The sequence below is a fragment of the Solea senegalensis genome, linkage group LG19 (genome assembly GCF_019176455.1).
Source record: "Solea senegalensis isolate Sse05_10M linkage group LG19, IFAPA_SoseM_1, whole genome shotgun sequence".
In the NCBI taxonomy this organism is placed as follows: Eukaryota; Metazoa; Chordata; class Actinopteri; order Pleuronectiformes; family Soleidae; genus Solea; species Solea senegalensis.
In genome coordinates, this window is record NC_058038.1 from 14,021,977 (window position 1) to 14,044,662 (window position 22,686).

Consider the following 22,686-nt stretch of genomic DNA (forward strand, 5'->3'; position numbering starts at 1 on the left):
GATGAAATACAGGAAATTAGGGGATCGATAATTTAATTTAATTTAATTTAATTTAATTTAATTTAATTTAATTTAATTTAATGGAAATTAGTTAGAAAGCACGAGTCAGGGTAGTAGTGAAGTTCTTACAGGATACGGGGCTTTTCTATGGGATATAAAGTAGGACAGAAATGAAATGGGGAAAACATATAGGGTAAGTAAGAGTGTGTGTGCGAATGTATGTTGTGAGGGTGGCCTTCGCACTCCAGAGCAGAAGGGGGCGGTAATGCACCTATAGATGAATGCCAACCGCCGTAAAACAAATAGAAGAAGGAGAAGATGGTCCGAGACAGTTTACTGCTTTTCGTAATCACTGGCTGCCATTAACGTCTATACACGTCAATTTGATTACGAATGCTCACTGCAATTGAAGTCTATAGACGGGGTTGGCTGGGAGACGGTCTGGCGGAGCTTGTAAGCTAAGTGTAGTGACGAACTGACCTCCTGTAAGGGGCAGCAGTGCTCTATTTGCATGAGTGATCAGTATAGATCATGGGAAGAAGATGCGAGTTGAGAGGGAGAAAATGGCAAAACGCAAGTCGGACAAGCTCAGTATGTGTCGCGGTAGTTCGGACAAAAAGAGTGCCGCGGTCGTGAGAAGTGACGACGGAGATCATGGAGATTATCAAAAGAGGCAGCTACGGAGACGTGCGTTCTCGGGGCCAAGCGGTGAGAGGCAGCATTTCTCACGCTGCGTGTCACCAACGGCAAGCTCAACTGACGAATCCGCGTCAGATGAATTCAGCGAACCGGACCCGGATTCGTCGGATGAGTGGTTGCCGTCTGGACCAGGCAGGAGCAGCAGAGCCTCGTCCACAGACGCTCCAGAAAGACGTAAAAGAGGTAAGAATGTGCTAACCAGCTAACTTTTTTTAGCTAGCTAGTTAAAGGGGGGAGGGCCGCCCCATTCAGTTCATGTCACATGATCGCCATTTATTCCCACTAGTTTATGTACTGTAATGCATGTTGCCTGTACTGATTGGCATTTATTCCCATTAGTATATGTGAATTTTCAATTGACAGATCGTGCATCCAGCAGAGATCCCACTCCTGTTGGCAGTGCAAAGAAAGGTAAAACAAATATTTTTCTCCATATCACACCGCAGCAATTAAAAAAATATATTTTTTTGGTAATTGTATGTATTTCTATAATTTCCAGGTCGTGCATCTAGCAGAGATCCCACTGCTGTTGGTAGTGCAAAGAAAGGTAAAACACATATTTTTTCTCCACATTACACCACAGCAATAAAAAAAAAATATTTATAGTAATTGTAAATATTTCTATAATTTCCAGGGCGTGCATCAATCGGAGGTTGTGGGCAACATTCTGGCTGGCATCAAGTTGAAAACTGGCAACCAAATCAGATCCCCTTCACTGCAACCCCTGGACCCCGGGGAGCTGCCGCAGAGCTGGATTCTGACCTGCCAGCTGACTTCCTGGAGCTGTTCCTGACGAATGAGCTGCTCCAACATATTGTGGATCAGACCAACTTGTATGCCAGTCAGTATATTCGAGCACAACCTGACAGTTTGCCATATAGCAGAGTTAATGCGTGGAAACCGGTGTCAGTCCCAGAGCTGAAAACTTTCTTTGGACTCAGTTTTCTCACTGGCTATGTTAAAAAGCCAAGTCTTGAACTATACTGGAGTGTGGATGAGGTTGATGCAACACCCTATTTCAGTAGGACCATGTCAAGGAACCGATTCCAGATGATATGGAAGTTCCTTCATTACAATAATAATAATGAGTCACAGGATGCGACTGACAAAATGTATAAAGTCCGCCCAGTGTTAAATTACATTGTGGAAAAGTGCAAGGAGCTGTATCAACCAGCGCAAAACATTTGTATTGATGAGGGTATGATGCAGTGGCGGGGGCGTCCATCTTTCAGGGTGTACACACCACAAAAACCTGTGAAGTATGGGATCAAATCATACATACTGTGTGACTCTGCCACAGGGTACTGCTTCAACATGCATCCTTATGTCGGGACAGCTAGTACTCTGCCAGATACAATATTTGCTCTCCTTGATCGTCTCCAAGGCCATGGTTATACACTTTTTATGGACAATTTCTACAATTCTGGAGCACTCTCTGAACGGTTACTGGGAGCACAAACCAATTTATGTGCAACATTGAGGAAGAATATGGGGGGACCTAAGATGGTGACAACCTGCCACCAAGATAAGATGCAGAAGGGACACAAAGAGCAGGTTCCTCACTTCAAGCCAGAGTGTGTCATTCCATACAACTGGTCCATGAATGGGGTGGATAAGCTGGACCAAAACATTGCCTACTACCCCTTCATCCGAAGGTCACTGAACTGGTCCAAGAAATTTGTCACCTATCTGTTCCAACTATGTATGTTCAACGCACATGTCCTCTACAGAGCCAAAAACCCAGAGGAGTGTAAAACCCTCTTGGAGTTCATGCGCAGGGTTGTGAAGTCCTGGACTGCAAAGCAATTTGTGGGGGAGCAAGTAGAGGAGGTGGAGGTGGAGGTGGGGAAGCAGGTAGAGGAGGTGGAGGTGGGGAAGCAGGTAAAGGAAGAGGAGGAGGTGGGGAAGCAGGTAATGGAGGAGGAGGAGGAGGTGGGGAAGCAGGTAGACGAGGTGGAGGTGGGGAAGCAGGTAAAGGAGGAGGAGGTAGGGAAGCAGGTAAAGGAGGAGGAGGTAAAAGTGGAGGAGCTGGAGGTGGAAGTTGCAGGTGTGAGAGCTGAGGGGGGTGGAAACTTGGAGGAAGGCCGACGTAATCCAAGGGCACCATACAACACTGACCCAGATAGTAGGCTAGACGGAAATATAGCCAAACACACACTCGAACACCTGATGCGCACTAGCAAGAGGTCAAGACCGGCAAGGAGGTGTAGGGTCTGCGCTCGTAGGGGCCAGCGCAGCGAAACCAAAATGTGGTGCAAGTCCTGTTGTGTCCCCTTGCACGCAGGAAAGTGTTTTACTGCTTATCATACTAAGCTGAACTATTCTGTGGAGCATTGAAACACACACACGTTTCGCTTTAGCTGCAACATACTAAAAAGTTTATACATTTTTGTCAGATGTAGAAATTGTTCCTATATTGTTTTATATTTGTAAATAAATTGTTTTGCCATCAAAAGCCCTTTCTCAGTGTTAATATTCTGTGGGTCTTGAAATATGGGTAAAAATGCTCTAAAACAGCTGGCAGTATGGGGCTACATCTTCAAGAAAAGAAATCCAGTGCAGTTGCTACTAACTTACTGTGTTTTGGCTAGTTATTAATTAACATTACAATTAATTGAGTGGTTTGATTCAGTTTTACATGTAACATGCTATGTTTTATTAGCATCTGTCATGTCTGTCCCAACGGCATCACCACATATTTAGAAAATGGCATTTATTTGTCCAGACATACAAAAACATTCACAACCAAATGTCGAATAATTTTCTAAATAAAAACTTTTGAAGTCTGTAATATGAAATCCGATTCTATGTCCAGTGTTGAGGCGATCACATGGAGGTCAATCTACACCATGGAGCAGTCAGTAAAAGTTCAAGGTGATTATGACAACGCAACGTTGAGTCAGCATTGGAGCAAGTGGCGAACAGGTCGCACTGCCACGTGAATGTTCTTGAACTGCCGTCATCTCATCATCATCTTGCAGCCCTCTTAGCAGTTTAGTTTTTGTACTTGATGTTGGCTTCAACTACAATGAGACACATACACACAATGCAAAGCATGACAACAATCTGTGGTGTTGTGAGCAGTTTTATATTAGTATGATCACTTATAATTTGGGAGTATGGATTATCTATGAGGACTAACTCTGAAGAGTAAAACCTGGAGCAGAATAGCCTTCACTTTGGTCTCGGTCAAAATAGCTCATCAACGTTCAAAGTTCATGATAGAATTAAAAGTCTGTCCTTTCGCAAGGCAAGACTACAACAAATGTAGGTCTGACAAAAGGCAGGAAAGGGTAGAAATTGCTGCAGAATGTGTGTGAACATTGAGCCCTTAGGTGCTGTAATATGAGGAAAATGTCAAGCTACAATCATAGACATAGACATAGCCACATGGCCACATGGCCTTACTAGAAGTCAAATGTCAATTTTGTGTAGAAGCATCTCTTAGCCTGAACTGTGTGTGTGGTCTTACTCACCAGTGTAATCCTGTGGTGCCATGGGTCTGGACAGGACATGCTTCAGGGCATCCAACCATTCTTTTTTGTCCCTCTCCTGCTCACACATGAAAACAAACTGCCGCCCAGGCGTGTCCACCATAAGGCCACAGTTCCACTTGTTTCCACGTGTGTGTTTTGGGATGTATTCCTTCACAGAGTAACCATTGCTCTCTGTGCCGATGAAGACAGCACCTAACTCCTCTGCATCCTACACTCACAGTGATGAGAGCGTAAATATATTCAAATGACTGCAGGGCAAGGGCTTGCTGCTTCACTAAAGCAGCGCACACAGCGTCAGGTTAGAATGAGAGGAAGTTGTGTCCTTACCAGTTGACCTTTGAAGTAGAGCAACTTCCTGTTCTGAGAGTCCAAAATAAACCATCTCTTTTTGAATGACTCCGTCTGCTGTTTAAAAAACATATTTAATACAAACACTTCACATTAATAAATAAGAGCATTGCAAAATTTCCATCATAAGCTCCATATGTCCAGCTCAAAACAAACGTTGGTGTGTGTGTTTGTATCTGGTCTTCCTTATGAAGACATATTTTAAAATGAGGCAGAGGTCAGGGTTATGATAAGGCCAGTAGTAATTATGGTTAAGGTTAGAGTAAGTCTCCAGGAAATTCATAGAAACCAGTGTTTCTAAACCAGTGGCATAAACACTGACCTTGTCAGGACCATAGTCCTCATAGTCCAAAGCCTGGTCCTACTGGGGCAGAACCTAATTTCTGAGGAACTGATTAAAGTTAGGATTAATATGTAAATTCATTGTTAGGTTAAGGTTAGAGGTAGGTATTAACTGGACTATGGTTAGGGATAAGGCTTTAGTTTGGCTGTCCAAATGAATGGAAGTCAATGCAGTGTCCTCACAATGATAGATGTGCAAATATGTGTGTGTGGGGGTGAGTATAAAAGGAGAAGAAACAGAAACACTTTTTTAAATGTAAGACATGACTCATACGAAAGTCTTAAACTCACCACAATACATTAATGCTGGGGTTTTTTTAATAACTCACCTGCGGCCCTGTCTTTTCCATGTATCCTTCTTTGAGGTAATTTCTTGTTATCTTTGGTATCAGCTAATAGAGAGATGTAAAGGTAACACGAGGCAAAAAAAAATGCACATTTCATATTTCTATCCTTATTGCTGTTTAATCTCTAAAGGTAAAGTTAAACACATTACTGCAGGGTGCATTAAAAGAGCATCAAGATCTTGTAGCTGCCGAAAAATAAAACATTGTACAAGATTGGATGCTTACTTCTTCATCACTTCCTGTCGGATATGCTGTTTTCAGGTATGCGTAACGCGCTGCACGAATGGCGTTGTACCATGTGACTATTTCCTAGAGCAGGAGACGAGACCCTGAGTTTCTCCACAGCCAAGAAATAAAACAACTCACAAATTTTACACATTTTACAGTATACTTACCTGTGGACTCTCGTGATAAACATAGAGGTTCCTGGTATGAATGGCATCTTGGTAAATGAGCTGCAGCCCATTAGGATGACCGATTTTGTCTGGCTGAAAAGTTGCGTTCAGGTCCTTGATAGGAATCACAGCTTTAGGGCCTTTGGACTCCTAGATCACATGTGTATCAATGGAGTATTAGCACACTAGATATTGTTTGCATTGTTTGCACAGTGATTTACTAATACTTTATTTGTGGTTTAACAAGAAAATAAAGTAAAAATCCAGACAGACCTGCTTTAAGGCAGAGGTAAACAATTTAAAATATTTTCAGCTGTGTAGCAGAGAACTCACATTGTCCTTGTTGTAATAAGTCATTGTGAATTCTCTCTCTGACAGCACAAACTTCCTCTTCAGAAACTGTGTGTTCTCTTTTCCTTTCTTCCACAGCAGCCCTTCATAGAAACCTGGTATCAGTCCAACAAAAAAAAAACACTCAATTAAAGGTGATTTAAGCTCACTAAGTATTTCAGGTTTCACTTCTTGACTGTTTTCACTATACAGCAAACAAGGTCTGCACGTGCATGTTATGCAGTAGAAATACACAACATCACCTGTGGTATATGCAAGTGGAGGATACTTGGTTTCCCCGCTGAACTCTGTCCTTTCATATTTGGCCCGGATCCACTGCTCTCGCAGGACACTACAGTTCAGGAGCAAACAGGTCAGACATCTTCAAAATAAGCAAAACCCAGATCTGTAGCCACATGAACATAATCACTACGTTGCTTCCATATATCGCAGCAGAAATGAATCAGTATGCCATGTCAACAGTACAAAGTTGCACTTCTATTTCTTGGTGGTTTTGCACCATCTTCAATCTGTGCCTGCTCATAAACACATACACAACCATATAAGACTTAACGGAGACAGTGAGACATCATAAGGACAGTTTTTTGAACATCCTGGAAAAACTACACGTACGCGTGGTCATTTTCCTTTGGCCGGTAGTAGTATGGTGGAACAGCTCTCTCGTACATAACTTTGGCACTGGCGTTGCCACTGGATTTCATGAACTTCCCAAGAAGACACACAGACAGATTACACATGGACATTCCGTTATATACTGATACACAAGCATTGGGATAAAAAGGATGGGGTGTTGTAACAGTCCATACCTCGACCAGCTCATCCTCCCAGAAGTCCAACTTTATGGATTTGACTCGGCTGGAGAGGCTGCGATGCACGCCAGAGCAGTTCAGACACACAAACACACCCAGCTTGTAGGACGCCCAGTCTGGATCTGAGGTGTGTGGAAGACGAGGGATACGAATACATTTGAGTACATTCAATTACATTTGAGTATATTCAATACAGTACTGTACTTACTGAGAGTTTGCATGTTCTCCCCGTGTATGTGTGGGTTTTCTCCAGGTTCTCTGATTTCCTCCCACAGTCCAAAGCCATGCAGATTTAGGGATTAGGTAAATTGGACACTCTAATTTTACTATGAGTGTGAGAATGGATGGTTGTTGCCCTGTGATGGACTGGTGACCTGTCCAGTGTGTGACCCTGCCTTTCACCCTATGCCAGCTGAGATTGGCACAGCCCCACGTGACCCTCGTGTGGAGGATAAAGTGGTAGAAGATGGATGGATAGATTACTTTGTTCCATTTCATATACATTTTAATCCGTGACATTAGTGTCATGTTGTCCCAATCTTTTCTTTGTGATCTCATTCATAATGTAAAAGCAGATGAAAGCATGGTCAAGTGGGGCTGGAGCCAATCCCAGCTGACATGGGGCCCTGGACAGATCACCAGTTCATCGCAGAGCCAATATATAGAGACGCATGGCATTTCACATTCAATTTAGAGTGTCCAGTTAACCTCTGTGTGTTTATGGACTGTGGCAGGAAACCTTCATAATCATACTTAGATAACAGGGGCCAGATCTCTGCAGGATGGGTATTTCCTCTTGATGCTACGAAAACATCTCTTTATCATTAGCCCTAGAGACTGGCAGGGTTAATGCCACTCCAGAGGAACACATACTTTGTTTCAGGTGTGAGTTCATAGAGGAGATAAGAAGAGGATTGATTTTGTGTTGTACTTTCCAATTTATCAAGACATGGGGATGCATGTTTAAGGGAAACTGTAGAATAATCTGCAACTTTAAACAATAGATGAACCACTGCAAGTGATTTTTGTGATGTCTGACAAACCCATGAGAGGTCATTCAATCTTTAGTACGTCTTAGTAGATCATTTTCTTTAGAGGATTTCTTGCACAAATGTTAACATGTCTTGATTTACACACCTATACTGAGTATTTATCCATTTACAACAATACTTGAGTTACATGGGATAGATTCCTCGCTGTGGGACAGATATTTTACTTTGGATGCCATAAATATATTTAATCTCAACTTTAAGTGCAAACTATATTGTTTTCCTTAGAGATTTTCCTCTATGCACACTTGCTTTTCCTGAGTAACTTTGATAAACACCTTGAAACTCACGATAGATGTATTTATAACACTTGACTTACAGGAGCCACATTTCAAATTCACATTTTGTGATCCTAGTGGAACATCAGCTTCCTTTAAAGGATTTCCTTGACATACTTGTCACACTTATGCTCTTATTAGCTACACCTTTTTACTGATTTACCAAAGTCCCACGGTGGGGAAATTTATGGAGTTTCAGCACCAAATGCAGTAAAGGTAGTACATAATGATGGATAAGATGCACTTTGAACATCTATGAATATGCACTTTATAAAATATTGAGTTGAGATAAGAGTAATAGTATACGCAGTATTGGCAGTGAGTAATCATTCTTTTTCTTCCTCCTTTCAGTTTAAGACGACCAAATGTATTCAACCCAATTCTAACCAGAGATTAAATAGAAAAATATGAGCACATGATATAAAACGTTGGTCGGTGATAGAGCAGTTCTCACCTGGCGCACCGCAGTCAGCGCAGCGGCTGTTGTGCGGCTCCTTCACTAATTCCAGCAGGATCCTTTTGTTTTTCTCATGGTTTGACATTGCTGTGCAGAGGGCAGGCTGTCTTCTTCAGTACTCAAATGACGACGAAGACGACGATGATGATGACGATGAAGAAGAAGAAGGCCGCTGTCCAAACACGGCATGGTGCTCACATTGTTTTGGGTGCGGCAGACAGCGGAAAAAAAGACACAAATATGAAAAGTGGAAGTTGCGACAGACAGGCCACATGTGGAATGTTTCACCACCGAGAAGAGACAGAGCTCACTCCTCCTACCCTGTAAAAAAATAAAAATAAAGAAGAACCGGTCTCCCCACTGTCCACATACCAGAGCCAGCCAGGTCTGCTTCCTAGATGCAGTCAATCAATATGTGTGTGAGAGCTATCACTGTTTGTCTGTTGTGATAAAACTTTATTCGATCACAACAAAAAATTACCTTTTGTAAATACTGTGTACAAAGTTAAACAATATATATATATATTTATAAAAAAAAATCAAAACTTCGTGATGAATGTGAAGGTGACAAATGAGTCTCAAACATACCCCAAGTGCATTGATTATACTTTGTGTGGATTTATACACAGCCTTTTACAAAATTATTTCTATTTTACATTTTTAAAAGGTTCACACAGCTTCTACTTGATTAAAAGACGTTGCAAAGCGAATTTCCTTATACAAGACTACAAAATGCTACTGTACAAAACAAAAGAAAAAAAAAAGCACCATTTACAAGGTCCAGGGTGTAAGTATTAGGGACATCAAACTACAGATTGTAGGAAATGTTTCACTCCTTCCTTTCCCCAAGAAAGGACGTTGTTCTTCATTTATGTGGTAAACTTGCACCTCAGAACCCAAACATGCTGTGGCTGCTATGTATGTTTGGGCTGCTGTAGAGTAACACTGCCTCGTAAGGTTCTTATTTTCAAGTAAATATACATTTATACAAACATACTTATGGGTAGTTTATTCAGTTGCCACAAAAAAACATTGCTTAATGTTACACACTGGACCTTTAATATTACACAAATAGTGTGAAAAATGACTTGGTGTGTTGTCTTAAAGCACCAAAGGACAGGCGTCACTGTGCACCTATATTCAGTAATTTCCATGTTAGAGGAAAGTGTGAGGAAAAATCACCAGGTCGTGTTTTGTGTCTGATCAGATTTCATTTTTAGGTCAACAGTTTGAAAGAAAAGGCCAGAAAAGAAAAGGCCTAGTGATGACTCCTCCTTAAATGTACAGAGCCTGAGTGCCAAAACTATACGGCAGAAAATGAGGTCCTCTCTGGTTTAGGGGAAGTCTTCAGCCAAGTGTTGTATAGTGCTTTTTGCAAGACCAAGGTGGATTGCATCTAGGTAGTGCAAAAACCTGTAGAGACAAAAGAGACAACTTAGAGTTGTGTAATATGGACACATTTGTATGAATTGAGTTTGAATATCTGCACCGACACATGTAGCCTGTCAATTCCGTGCTGCAGCCTGAGTAAAGTATCTGGGGGCCACTGCGATGCTCAGTGGCCCCCAGGTCATTTGAGTTTGACATTTGAGTCTAGTCAGGAGGGGGCCAGTCAAGTGAAAAAAGTCAAACTTTTGGGGGAAAAGCAATATTTTTGATATTTCACATGATCTCAAAACAAATGTGCTCATGTGGAGCAATAAATAACTCAAAATAAAAATGTATTTATAATGAACATGCAAACCCCACACAGAAAGGCCCTCTGTTAAACTGTGATCTGAACTGGTGACCTTCCTGCTGTGAGGCAACAATGCTAGCCACTGTATCACCATGAGTCCAACTGTTGCACATATTTTACATAAACAGTATCACCGTTTCCTCACCGTCGTTTGACCTTGCCCTTCTCCTTGAGATGCTCTGATCTGCAGATAGTACGTAGGACGGGCAAGTAGTCGAGAGCAGCTGCTGGTCGGTTTCCCAGACCAACCGCTCCTCTCAGCATAAGACTCTCCATTACTTCTCTCCTCCTCTGGACCAACCTGGAACATGTCAACACACATATGTTTTCTTTGAAGTGGGTTGTGATCAGTTACAGAGCATTTTTATTTTTGAGTGAAGTCTGGGCTGGATGACTCTGACCATAGTCAATAAAAGGGTCCAACATTACAGAAAGACTTACTGTCGATGACAGGGGCCATCCTGAGAGAAGCTGTGACCTTCACGATGAGAGGCCACAGGGAGGGTAAGCTCCTCTGCAGCTTCTTTTCCCAGCTCCCCTTGTAGTTGCTGGGATTTGTTCCATGCATCGGCTACAGAACTTTGACACTTGTGGAAGCTCAGTGCTTCCACAGCAGCCTGAATTTGCAAGACCTGTTCTCCACTCATCCAGCTCTCTCTGTCAGCCTCAACCCTCAACTCATCCGTCATCCCATCTTTAAACGCTGCACTGACTGCTGATGTTCTCCTGTGAACATCACCTCCTTCTGAATGCATAAGCAAGGAGTCCAGGTAGGACATGTTGTCAAAAAATTCAGCCATCGACTCAAGACACTGAGAGACTGGGAGACTTTTAGCCCGCGCCTCAGCAGTCAACAGCTTCCTTTTCACCTTTACTGGAACAGCCCTCTTATTTACTCTCTCCTTATCTTGAGCAGAAACCTGTGGCTTGCAGAGAGATAGAAAACCTTCCTCTGAGTCAGAGTCTGAGTACAGCCCATCTTGGACAGGTAGACCGTGCCTTCTCTTGTTCTTCCTCATCCTGTTGGAAACTTTAATTGGACTGCCATCATCTGAACAATCTCCTGACTCTGCCATGTGCATTAGCCTGGTGTGAGATGGTAGAATGTCTGACGACGGTTGCTCTTTGGGAATATCAGAAGGATGGTCTTTAGATTCTGAAACAGGTTTGCAGATGGAGGAAGTCAGCTGTGTGAGTGGTAGAGGTAAGAGTGTCTCCATGTTGGTGTAGAGCAGGTCCACTCCTCGTCGCCTGCTGTTGATCAGAAGCTCCCAGCAAACAGTCTCCTTCAGACTCTGGCTCTGTTAAAAGCACATACACAGTTAATGCCATACACCAAGTATCACATGAATCAAAGAATCATGATTACATCGAAGAAATCTTAAAGGCCTCATGACATGACTCTTGGAGCACTGGTAGCTTCTGCATATTTGCATATATCCTGTTAAAACAAGCCAATAGAGCTCAATTAATGAACAGCACAAGGGCTGGTTTCAAGCCATCAGAGTTTACTGTGTGCTTTAAATGCATGGAGATCGAGCAATATGTCGCAGGACCTGAGAAACTGAATATATCTAACACTTATAATGCCCCAGTGCACAGTGCAGAAACAGAGAGTGGACATTACTCGAGACCTGCAGAATCTCATCCTATTCAAGACAACGCTTAAACATCGCAATAGAAGTATGTAAAATATACAACATGGTAAAGTTAGTTATGAAGGGATACCTCTATAAGTGCAATCTATTGTCCGAGTCACTTAATTTTTAAAGCTCTCTTCGATAACTTTTTTTGTCAGTGATTCCAATTCTCAGAATTTTTGGTGATTCGGTAAAACACTCTCCAGTTTGCTTGTCCCCAACTTTTGGCATCCCGGGGCACAACAGCCATCCATCACCTTCACTTTTTATGGTGACAAGACAAGTGTCCTGGCATTCTACCCGATCTGTTACATATGTATTGCATTTGAACTTGTGGTTCTGAAAACTACATGACGGAATGGCCTAACATCAGCTCAGGGGTGTTACACAGCATGACACAGCAAGAGGACATTTGTCGAGTAAGGCCATATTGTATATGTTTTAACTGATACATGACACTGGAGCTGCTGCTAAGGAGAGAGAGACCAGAGAAACACAGGCCCTTCCCACAATGAATTTGAGGCTTCTGAATGGTACATTGAGGTGGAGCAGGGCATCAAAACAGTCATACAGTGCTTGACTGGATACAATTTAGGGTAGTCCACCCAAGTACAAAGATGAGTCATCAATATCTCGCAACAGATTTGAGGGCATAGCAACTTTTAATATAGTATACACCAGGAATATTGGAAATATTGGATTTTGATAGTATTATGTTGTATACGTGTGTGGATGTGACTTTTCAAGCAACATGTACGTGATCAAAGCACTAAAAGGTTGATTTTGATGTCATGGGGATTTCACTACAGTTGTTATGTGTCATTTACCCTGAACAGCTTCCAGATGTCTCTCTCTGGTTCGAGGTTCAGCAGGCCCAGTCTGCTCTCAGTGCAGCCAGTGTCACAGGGAGGGAGAGCAAGTGGGACAGTGACCTCACACATAGACATCTCTGCTGCTTCACCAACAGGCTCAGGCTTTAGTTCTGCTATAAAAAAGGTAAAGGCGGAAAAGAGACTGAATTATAAGTTAGTGCAACTATATATACAGTAAAAGTTAAACAGGAAAAGGAAAGGAAAGCATCTTTATTTATCATTATACAACAACTGGTATTGCACGAAATTTCGAGGTCAGGGTTGATCAGAGCTGCTGCTACTGAGTGCACCGCCACGAGGGACCAAACTGACCGAATATAACTAACATTCTAACATGTTTTGACAGATAGTGATTAAAGAATAATTCATAAAATTGGAGTTATAAAATAAAGAGAGGGGCATTACTAGGGGTCCAGTATCTGAATCCAGTATCCTGAACTTCAGTGCTTTGTATTTGAAATGAAATAGTAAATTGTCAAGTCTCAGGTTTACCTTAAGCAGGTTATAGATAGAGATATAAAGAAATGTCTGTATTGTAGCTCAGAGCTTGCATTTACAGTATAGAAGGAAAAATTGTATGGAATTAATAGGGTGAGCGCTTTATGTTTACATTTAAAATCTGAGCATGTTTATTTGTTCATACGGATTCATTATTGTCTGCATCCTGGTCAATGGTACACAAAAATGGATAAAGGCTTCTAATAATGGTAATAAGGGCAAACGTTCAACATTAATAGTTAGAACCAGTATAATGTCAATATTATTATCAACAGCTCTCCTCATCTGCTCACCACTGGTGTCAGGGTGCTTCAGTGGCTTGATAACAGAGCCCCCCCCTGCACTGCGAGTCCAGAACTGTAGCTGGAGTAAACTCTGCCTGATGTCACAGCCATTGAGCCTGAGGAGAGAACTGATGTTCGCTGGGTCTGTTCTCATGTCTTCAGCCAGACACAACAGCTGCAGGTAGGTGCTCACATTTAACTGTAGCCAAGAGAAAGAAAAAGACGGGAAGTGAGGAAAAGTGGCTGAAATCATTACACATCTATTTTCAATATTTCAAGCCACTCAGTCAGAAAGTATTAACAGCAAAGCTTAATCCTGCCATTCAACATTCATGTTTGGGAATCCTTCACTCACCTCCGACGGGGTTTTAAAATGGATCTCGTCAAAGCTGCCATCAAACATGGTGCTGAATGCAGGATCTAGAAAACAAGCATAACACAGTATAGAGTATAAAGTAATGCAAACAACACCGGGTAAGGCATTGCTTTCGATAGCTCTCCTACTCACCACTGGTAGTCAGTATGACTGGCCTCTTAGTCGTGGCCATGAATGTCTTGACGGCAGCTAAAAACCCAGAGTCTTCCTCAAAAATAACATCCACCTCTTCAAACAGGATGAGTGAAGTGGCTGTCTTCTTACTCTGTTCTTCACTGTTCTCTTCAGGTGTGGAAGCTCTTGCTGACGTTTTGACTGTGACATCCTTTTTCTTATTGGCACTCTCATTATTTGCTTTCTTGGAAGCAGCTATATGAAAAGAGATGTGTAAGAGAAAAATAATGGTAAATACTCACACTTAGGCAACAATAAATTAAACATTTTACACTTTCAGATGTGTTTACCTGCTTGTTCATTCTTCTTAGTGTTCTGTTGATCCTTCTTGGTGGGTTGACCCATTTTAAAGAAGTTAACTAAAGAGGTTGGAGCCAAAGTGCCTTTTTTACCAGCTCTTGGTGACTGTGGATGTTTCCTGGGTGAGGAGACCACTCTGCGAGGAGAGTTCACCTTTCCTGAAGGCGGAAAACAAAAATCTGTTCTCATCAGTGCAATTTCAAATATTTTATCCTACTGTACACTCACTGGATACTTTTTAAGGGAACACCTGCTCAACGACTTATTAATAGAAATATCCAATCAGCCTATCACGTGGCAGCAGCTCAACGCATTTAGCTCAAAGCATTTAGTATACACTATACACTGTTTAAATGGATAATGCAAAGAAAACAGTAGAATGTGAAAAGTTTACCATGTGTGTAATGTATATCATGTCATTAGAATTTGCAATACAAAATAAAGATATTACATTTTTTCTTTTAGTATTGTAAAATGGTGCCAGATTTTCAAGCACAATAGTACAGAAGAGAATGACCAGGCTGGTTTTAAATGATGAAACAGCAACTCAAACAGTCAGTAGCAATTCGAACAGTAGTAGAAGGCTACACTGGGTGCCACTACTATCAACATGAACCAACATCTCATTAGAACAGTGCTATTACTGGGAGCTGTGTACATACTTGGAGAGAATCCTGGTCTGGCAGTGCCAGCACTGCTACTTGTGCCGTAGCTGTTGAAGTAGGTGGGTTTGTGAGCGTTGACCCCCTGACTGTCCACCTGATGTGACTGAGTGGCTTCTCTCAGCTGGGACAGAATGAGACGGCCACTCCGCTGAGAGGAAGCGTTTACCTCAAATACCTGAAGAGAGTGAAGTTGTTAGTTCTGCAACTGTCTCACAGTGTGCTGCTTTGTGATACACATGAGGTGATTTGCACCTTGAAGCCCAGCTCCTGCGCACAAGCATAGACGGCCGCAGTCTTTCCTACTCCAGTGGGTCCTGTGATCAGTATTGTATTACACAACATGTCCTCTGCATCCTGGGAGTCCTCTTCTCCACAGTCCCAATCAGAGTCTGGACACAAAAAGCCGCCATGCATTAAAAATACAGTTAATGTAAATTCCAACAGTTATGAAAACAAAACAAAAATAAAAATCAGCATGTCTATAGTGTCCCACCATTGTTTCCTTCCTCTCGTTTCTTGTCTTTCTGGTTTTTTCTTTCTTCCCGATCTGCACGCAGTTTCCATTCCTTCAGCCAACTGTGTACCAAAAAGCAAAAGTGAAATATTGACTTCAATATTCTTGATTCAGTCACTGATGGTGTAAATTTGGGTATTGGGCTTAAAACAAATGCAATAACATGAAAGCAGTTTTGAGGTGGTTCCTCACCTGTGCAGCCTCCTTACTGAGGCGGTATTGCCTATGATGTCACTGGAGTGCTGCGGCTGATATTTCTCAGTCCACAACACATCCTCCTTCTTCACATCTGTGGAATAAACTGTAGTGAGTTACTGATTGGCAGAGTCAAGACCAAGTCTTCAATTATGACACGTGACAAAAAAATAGCAGGTAAAGTTTGTTGGATGTGCCATTTGGATGAATCTAAACAATAAAAACAAATAATGATGAAGAACAAATCATCTTGCTCTATGATAACTTTGTGGAAGGAAGTAGTCATTGTTCAAGTAGGTGTATTGTGTAATACCTCTTCCAATATTTTTGGAAGAGGTGGCAGTCATATTATTTAGTTTGCTTTTTCTATCTCACCTTTTTCCACAGTGTCATTCACCAGCAAGTCATCCAGCACAATCACAGACTCGTCCTCACACAGGATGGGAGCACTTATGTCAGCGGGCTTGACTTTGTCTTTCGCCTCCTTCTCTGGTTCAAATCTCTTCCCTCGTCTTGCGTGACCTCCTCTCTTTGTTGGCTCAGGCTTGGGCACATTCTCATCCGAGTGGTTGCCCCGCTGCTTCTTGGCCACCTTCACTGCATTTTCCCCTCCATCATCCATCCTTTTCCTCTTTCCACCTGCTTGTGGTGCCGTTTCTAATAGCAGCAAACATACAGTCACCATTTAAGACTAATTTTAAGGTCTAGAATAAACAAGAAACATGAAGTATCTATATTTGTTTCTAACCTGAGGCTGTGCAGCTGTGCTGCTGGTGGTCAGTCCGTCTCTTTAGGAAGCGAGTGATGAACATCTGAGCAGGGAAGGGAGGGTTAGAGTTGCTGACCTCTTCAATAAGAAGTTGACGAACACTGTCAGAAATCTCTGGTCTCCAGCCCGAACCCTAAGGAAAGAATTATATCTTTGGTAAACTTTGTTTCTGAACATTAACCTAGGGAAAACATAAATCATAATACACAACAAAATGTTACTACTCTTGACAATAAATACTCATATGCAGCATATTTAGTGGACATAAATTGGCTTATAAGCCATTTTTAACAGAGAGGTAGCTGCTAAAATGTGAGTAAATCACAAATAAGACAATGGCCCTCATTTATCAAAAGTGGGTAGTGTGTATGCTCATTTCCATGCAAAGATTGGAATTCATCAATATGGGCGTTGGCGTAGCGTGCATACAATCAAATCAAATAAAATCAGACCATCATTTCAACATACCCTTTCACAAAAGGCTCTCTGGGCTGGTTCAGTCTTCAAACTGAAGGAGCCACTAACATATGAAAAGGAGGAAGATGGGCTCAAGAGATCTTTCAGTGGACACAGTAATGAAGATTCAGGCCATGGTAAACTCCAAAGAGGGCAATCTGTGAATACACAATGAGAAATGTATGCTTGACCCAATAGATTGATCTAAACCCACTCGAAACCCTGTGAAACCACCTACCATTTGGCAATTGCTTTATGTGTAGAACAGGTTGAAAGGAGGAAGAGGAGTGGGAAAATGCCTCTTTGGTGGCAGTAGTCTTGGCTAACTGCTTCCTGAAGGACTCTGGGAGACCACTCTTTAGAAACTCTCTGCGGGCTTTGAACTGCTCATCATCCTGGGAGTTTTCAGAGCCCTCTCGACTGCTGTCATCAAAGATGGAAATCACTGTGGACACCTTAGGAGCACCTTTCTCTGGGCCCATCATGGCAGCTTTAGAGCCTGTGAGAAGAATACTGCACTGTTAGAGGAGAGTGAACAATAAATTGTGATTTAAAAGTAGTAAACATTACCTGGGAAAGCCTTGGTGTCTTTGACAGCTGATTTGCCCAAGACATCATTTAAACTTCGCAACGGTTTCCGGTTTTTACTCTTTTCTGGTGCCTTTAGAGAAGTTGCAGACTGGTCGTCCTCCAGACAGATGACAGAATCCTGACAAAACAAACCAGATAATGAACTTCTCACATAAACTCACAAATGAGCAAAAATAGAAAAATAACTACATTGGACCCACTAGTATGTAGGGACAGTCAGTGTTAGAGAGAAACATCAGTAACAAAGTGCTCATCAAGTCCTGGTGGTAAGGTCCAACTCATCAGGCATAACAATTGTTCACATTATTTAGTTATTCTACTCACAAAAAGACAGAAATGCAGCCAAAAACATAAGCCCTTTTCTGTTGTGTACGGCTTTTTATACCCATCACTAACTAGCTCAGTTACAATTGTGTTTGATGGACCCACATGCCTCAGGGGAATCAGACCACGGATCTGTCTCACCGAGATCACATTCATAATACAGCCTCACGTTAAAACCACGATACAATTATGCTTTGATTGAATGTATTCATCCTTTTCGCTGTACCTCATTCTCACAGTAGCTTTTCTTGATGGAGGTCTCATATCTTGACGAACGCCTTAGGGGGCTCCGCTTTTCAGCAGCAGTTTTCTTACTCTGCTGCATCACCTTGGCTTTTTCCACCAACTTCTTTGCCTGTTTCCTTTTTTTAGACTCAGTGTCCAATGTCTAAAAAAAGAGAACATTTTATTATCCATATAGGAAAACATTTAAATATTTTCGCCAGGTCAAGTTAAAACACCATTCCATTAAATGTGGTATTTGTCCAATTTATGAGAAAAATTATACTCACTTTAGTAGCCTTCGATGTGTTAATGCCACTTCCACTTCCAGCCTTTGATGTGGAAACATTTCTATTGACTCTTGTAAATTTAATCCTTGTGAAAAAATTAAAACATTTACTTAAAACAAGAAATACATATACAAGAATAAAAGAACTGGAAACAGGTATAACACACACAGACACATTAGTTAATTCGGTTCACCTAAGTATAAACTAGTAGCCGACTACAACAGTACTGCAACAAACCTACCATTATGTTATGAGGCAGTTTTGTTTTCTATTATTTTGCCCATCTTTGTATCAATTAGTCTAGGCTAAATAACCAAGATCTCTGTACAACATAATCCAGCATCACTAACTGCAGCCTCCTGTCGACCACAGCTGAATTAATGACAAACACAAAAGTCTTTCCATACCATGCACATTACTAATAAATTATAACTATATGTCACCTGATTGGACTTTCGTTCATGTCAGGTGGGCCCACCATCTCTGCTACAAAGACTCCATGTTTGGACCTCCTTGTTTTTGGAGTGGACATATTTTCAGAGCAGTCAGGTAAAGAAGCAGCAGCAGCAGCAGCAGAAGAAGAAGAAGCAGCAGCAGCAGCAGCATCATCACCATCCATTGACTCTTTTTGTTTTCTGTTTTTTCTGGCAGGAGATGCTATTGTGGTATCGGGGGGTTGTGTGATAACAGCCCCTCTTCTAGATCTCCTTACAGCTGGGATGGTGGGCTCCTCTTCTTTATTATCAACATCAATAACTGTGACCCCCGTTTCTTCTGCAGGAGGAGAAGCAGCAACAACTGTTGTGACAGTCTCATTTTTTTCTTTGGCTTTCTTTTTGCCTTTTCTTGTTAGATTCTTTTTAGTGACACCATTTTCCTGAGAGGCAGCAGGCACTTGCTCCACCGCTGGAGGAATTACATCCTCCTCCTCAGGAATGTTTTCTGCAGGATCTACATTTTTCTCTCCAGGTTGCTTCTGCTTGCCCTGACTCTTACCAGGTTTGGTTTTGGACCCGTCCTGGCTGGGCCGCTTGAAGGCAGCCATGAACTGCTTCCTCTCTGCCTCACTGCATTTTGGAGTGGTCTCACTCTCTAGCACAGCCAGTTCTAGATCTTCCTCCTGAAGAACCACATTTGATTTCCTTTTGACACTCCGCACGGAGGATGAAGACTGGTGGCCAGCTTCAGTCTGAGGAGAAGGCACTACAACCACAGGACTTGCAGTCCCCTTTCTCTTGTTAAAGATAGAAGCCAACTTTCCCACATCCTTGACTGGTTCCTGTTTGGGTGAGACTGTGTGCACCTCAGCCTGGACGGTGATAATTCGAGGGGAGACTTGGAGTGATGGCTCTACAGAACTCGAAGAATTTTTCAACACGTCATTGTTAATTTCCTCTGCCTCTGTTGTGATTTTACTTCCCTCTTCACCCTTGTCCTGACCCTGACTTCGTAAAAAATCCTCAAAGGATATTGTGACTGTGCTGTTATTTGCGTCTGAGGCCTCATCCTCATTATCTTCCATGCTAACGTCACACAAGGAGGTTTCTGCCTCCTTCTCTTCTGGTTCTGGTTGTTTCACATCCTCTTGAAGTCTCTTTTTAGAAGTCTTTGTAGCAGTTTTGTTTGTCTTTTCTCTTAAAGGTACATTTGAAGATGTGGAAATGCACTGGAGCTCTGCTTTAGATTTGCCATTGTGACAACTTATGGGACTTTGTTTAGGCTGCTCATCTTTTTCAGTCAAGTCAATAACAACAGCCATAGTGGCCCTCTTCTCTGATATCCGTGCCGTGGCACTGGCCTCAGCACTGAGCTGGGCCAACAGAGCCGCAGTATCACTACCAATAAACCCAGATCCACTGATCACCTCTGTTGCCAAGTCTTTGGGTTGATGTGGTTCATCTAAAATCAGACAGCTATCTGTTGCTGTGAAGCGAGCATTTTCAGACTCCACAAGTTTCCTTGCAGCTTTGGTGGCTTTTCTGCCCCGTTTCTGAGATGGCTGCTGTCTTACAGCTGCCTCAGGACTGGAGCGTTTCTCTGTAGACTGTGATGTCTGACAGTTCTCTTTAGACTGAGGTGATGGACTGGTCTTCTCTTTAGAGGATGGGGGTTTCCGGCTAAAGTAGTCCATAATGTTGTTGGATCGTGGAGGAGAAAAGGGCTTCTCCACAGGCTTGGCCACAGGAGAGAAATAATTTGTGATTGTCTTAACAACAGGACTGTCACCATCTTTGCGGGATTTCTTGCAAGGCTATAAAAGGAGTGACATAGTTAATCAAACATGAGAATGTATGTGAAGAAAAGAAGAATATGTTCAATATAACCACTATGGCATGCTATATATTCCAATGCCATCAAAATACCTGGGTGTCAAAATCCTCAATGACAGATGCCATAGCCACAACACCAGCCATAATTTGATGGGGCCTTTAAAAATAAAGGAGAGAAACATTTTATTTTACATTTATTGCCAACAGAGGTCATTTAAGAATTAATCAGAAACATCAAATAATATTAATAATAATATTAAATACAAACTAACAGACCTGATAAAACAACTTCAACTTCAACAATAGTGTATCTGTTTTTATGCAACACCACAACACCCAAATTATTTAAAATTTGCATTACTTAAAATCAGACCTGGCATCAAGATGGGGCATAAGAGTGCTTTGCACCCAAGTAGAGGTGTGCATTATGATTAAAATAATACATACATTGCAATTATTTACAGATACTGACAGTTTTAATATGATTCATGATTGTTTGAACTGATCATTTTCATTAAAAACATATGTAAATCACAATGATTTTTACCTTTCTTTCCCATTTGTCACAAAACAAAAACATTTTTGTCATCTTAAGAGCATGATTTTTGGGCCAGTGAATACCTTCAGCACAGTGTTTTGTGCCGTTTTGCCAAACATTTTATCTTTATCAAATAACTGCAACATCTTTCAATTTCGATATTTCACCTGGTCGTTTAAGATTTTCATTATTTTATGATTAATTGTGCAGCCCGGAACCCTAAATATCATATTCTGTTCCCTTGATTATGTTTCATGCGTCTATAGAAAACTAATTCGAACACCACAATTGTTGGACAAGACACATATGATGTTAAACAGAAATGGAGAGTTAGAGATTTTAGGAATGTGAATATGTGCCTGCCCTTGCTGATTTTGACTGAATGTCTTCCAGTAATACAATAACTCAGTGCTGTGCTACTTTTATGATCATTCTGAATGTTTTTCCTCATTTTATGAAAAGGTTGCCGAACAATTGATTACTAAAACAATCATCAACTACAGTGTTTTGATTACTGATAAATCAGTGTGTTTTTTCAATAATTAAAACCAGTTTTCTTATTTCTCAGCTTAAATGTGAATACTGTCTAGTTTCTTTGCTCCATATAACAAAGAAATCATTAAAACCGAGTCATCCTGGATTGTGTACAAAACAAGATATTCGTCATTTCCAGGTTTGAGAAACACTGACCAAAATCTCAACATTTTCTGACATTTTACGGACCTAACAGTACTAGATAAATCGAGAAATAACACAGACTATCTGATTAGGAAAATAATCGTTATTTGCAGCTCAGCCCCTCACTGCTGTACATACGTTCGTCATTTTATATTAGATATATTTAGATTAGGTGAAAACCCACCATCTTTTACATGTTTATGCCAAATGACAACCATAAAAGAAAATGTGGAAGAAAACACTTACTGACGAGACAGAACCGGTTCCTCTCTGCAGCTCCAAATACTTTCTCCTTCTCTTATTCACTTCGTATGTTTAAACGACAGCGGCAAAGTTCATAGTGAGAGTCGGACAGCTGCTTGTTGCCACCGGGCTGCAAAACAACAAGCTAGCAGACTCCACCGGGTGCTACTTTGAACGCAGCACAACTCCTCACATATCCCAAACGTGGCCCAAACACTCCCGACATGACAGACAAGGCACTCGAATATATAGAGGACGTTACGCGGACCTTGTCCCACTTGTTCCGAGCACAAATTCGAAATACATGTTTCACTAGCGTTTGTTTGCGCTTTCAAAAACGCGCCAGGGAGACTGTGAATGAAGAGCGCCAAATATGTATGACCTTTGGCGTCACGGGACTCCACCAATCACAGAAGAGAAAACCAGAGCGGCGCTGTTCGCCCAAAACAAAAATGGCGTCTTGTTTCGCGTTGAAGG

General features: G+C 41.7%; 3 protein-coding genes across 4 annotated transcripts; 1 reads left to right on the forward strand and 2 right to left on the reverse strand.

Moving 5' to 3' along the window:
* The first annotated feature begins 298 nt into the window (after window positions 1–298).
* Window positions 299–3,036, forward strand: LOC122785281 (piggyBac transposable element-derived protein 4-like). Its single transcript, XM_044051013.1, has 5 exons — window positions 299–882; window positions 1,063–1,110; window positions 1,199–1,246; window positions 1,334–2,746; window positions 2,984–3,036. The coding sequence occupies exons 1-5, from the start codon at window positions 543–545 to the stop codon at window positions 3,034–3,036; spliced, it is 1,902 nt and encodes a 633-aa protein (XP_043906948.1). The 5' UTR covers window positions 299–542.
* A 295-nt stretch (window positions 3,037–3,331) lies between these two features.
* Window positions 3,332–8,867, reverse strand: adap2 (ArfGAP with dual PH domains 2). Its single transcript, XM_044051842.1, has 11 exons — window positions 8,570–8,867; window positions 6,786–6,910; window positions 6,592–6,683; window positions 6,222–6,310; window positions 5,962–6,074; window positions 5,629–5,778; window positions 5,459–5,542; window positions 5,216–5,278; window positions 4,524–4,601; window positions 4,176–4,404; window positions 3,332–3,722 (listed from the first exon to the last, which is right to left on the reverse strand). Exons 1-11 carry the CDS (start codon window positions 8,655–8,657, stop codon window positions 3,694–3,696), a joined length of 1,140 nt encoding a protein of 379 aa, XP_043907777.1. The 5' UTR covers window positions 8,658–8,867; the 3' UTR covers window positions 3,332–3,693.
* Window positions 8,868–9,005: 138 nt separating this feature from the next.
* On the reverse strand, window positions 9,006–22,466 carry atad5a (ATPase family AAA domain containing 5a). 2 transcript variants are annotated; one of them, XM_044051551.1, is made up of 22 exons: window positions 22,213–22,466; window positions 20,844–20,907; window positions 18,924–20,731; window positions 18,481–18,565; window positions 18,195–18,356; window positions 17,624–17,762; window positions 17,292–17,552; window positions 17,066–17,211; window positions 16,577–16,730; window positions 16,204–16,485; window positions 15,826–15,922; window positions 15,613–15,695; window positions 15,372–15,508; window positions 15,117–15,294; window positions 14,445–14,612; window positions 14,113–14,349; window positions 13,960–14,024; window positions 13,614–13,803; window positions 12,778–12,935; window positions 10,752–11,611; window positions 10,456–10,611; window positions 9,006–9,985 (listed from the first exon to the last, which is right to left on the reverse strand). In XM_044051551.1, the coding sequence occupies exons 2-22, from the start codon at window positions 20,892–20,894 to the stop codon at window positions 9,907–9,909; spliced, it is 5,496 nt and encodes a 1,831-aa protein (XP_043907486.1). In that variant the 5' UTR covers window positions 20,895–20,907; window positions 22,213–22,466; the 3' UTR covers window positions 9,006–9,906. The 2 variants fall into 2 exon arrangements, with proteins under 2 accessions (XP_043907486.1, XP_043907487.1); XM_044051552.1 differs by having other exon boundaries at window positions 12,778–12,932; window positions 22,213–22,451.
* Window positions 22,467–22,686: the final 220 nt, after the last annotated feature.

Excerpts from the sequence above, each read along its gene's own strand:
- LOC122785281 (XM_044051013.1), top strand. The coding sequence starts at position 543 with ATGCGAGTTGAGAGGGAGAAAATGGCAAAACGCAAGTCGGACAAGCTC. Across the intron at positions 883-1,062 it reads TCCAGAAAGACGTAAAAGAG|ATCGTGCATCCAGCAGAGAT; the intron begins GTAAGAATGTGC and ends TTCAATTGACAG. Across the intron at positions 2,747-2,983 it reads GCTGGAGGTGGAAGTTGCAG|GAAAGTGTTTTACTGCTTAT; the intron begins GTGTGAGAGCTG and ends CCTTGCACGCAG.
- adap2 (XM_044051842.1), bottom strand. The coding sequence starts at position 8,657 with ATGTCAAACCATGAGAAAAACAAAAGGATCCTGCTGGAATTAGTGAAG. Across the intron at positions 6,684-6,785 it reads GGGAGGATGAGCTGGTCGAG|TTCATGAAATCCAGTGGCAA; the intron begins GTATGGACTGTT and ends CTTCTTGGGAAG. Across the intron at positions 6,311-6,591 it reads CCAAAGGAAAATGACCACGC|TGTCCTGCGAGAGCAGTGGA; the intron begins GTACGTGTAGTT and ends CCTGAACTGTAG.
- atad5a (XM_044051551.1), bottom strand. The coding sequence starts at position 20,894 with ATGGCTGGTGTTGTGGCTATGGCATCTGTCATTGAGGATTTTGACACC. Across the intron at positions 14,613-15,116 it reads CAGACCAGGATTCTCTCCAA|GAAAGGTGAACTCTCCTCGC; the intron begins GTATGTACACAG and ends TTCCGCCTTCAG. Across the intron at positions 14,350-14,444 it reads TAAGAAGAATGAACAAGCAG|CTGCTTCCAAGAAAGCAAAT; the intron begins GTAAACACATCT and ends CTTTTCATATAG.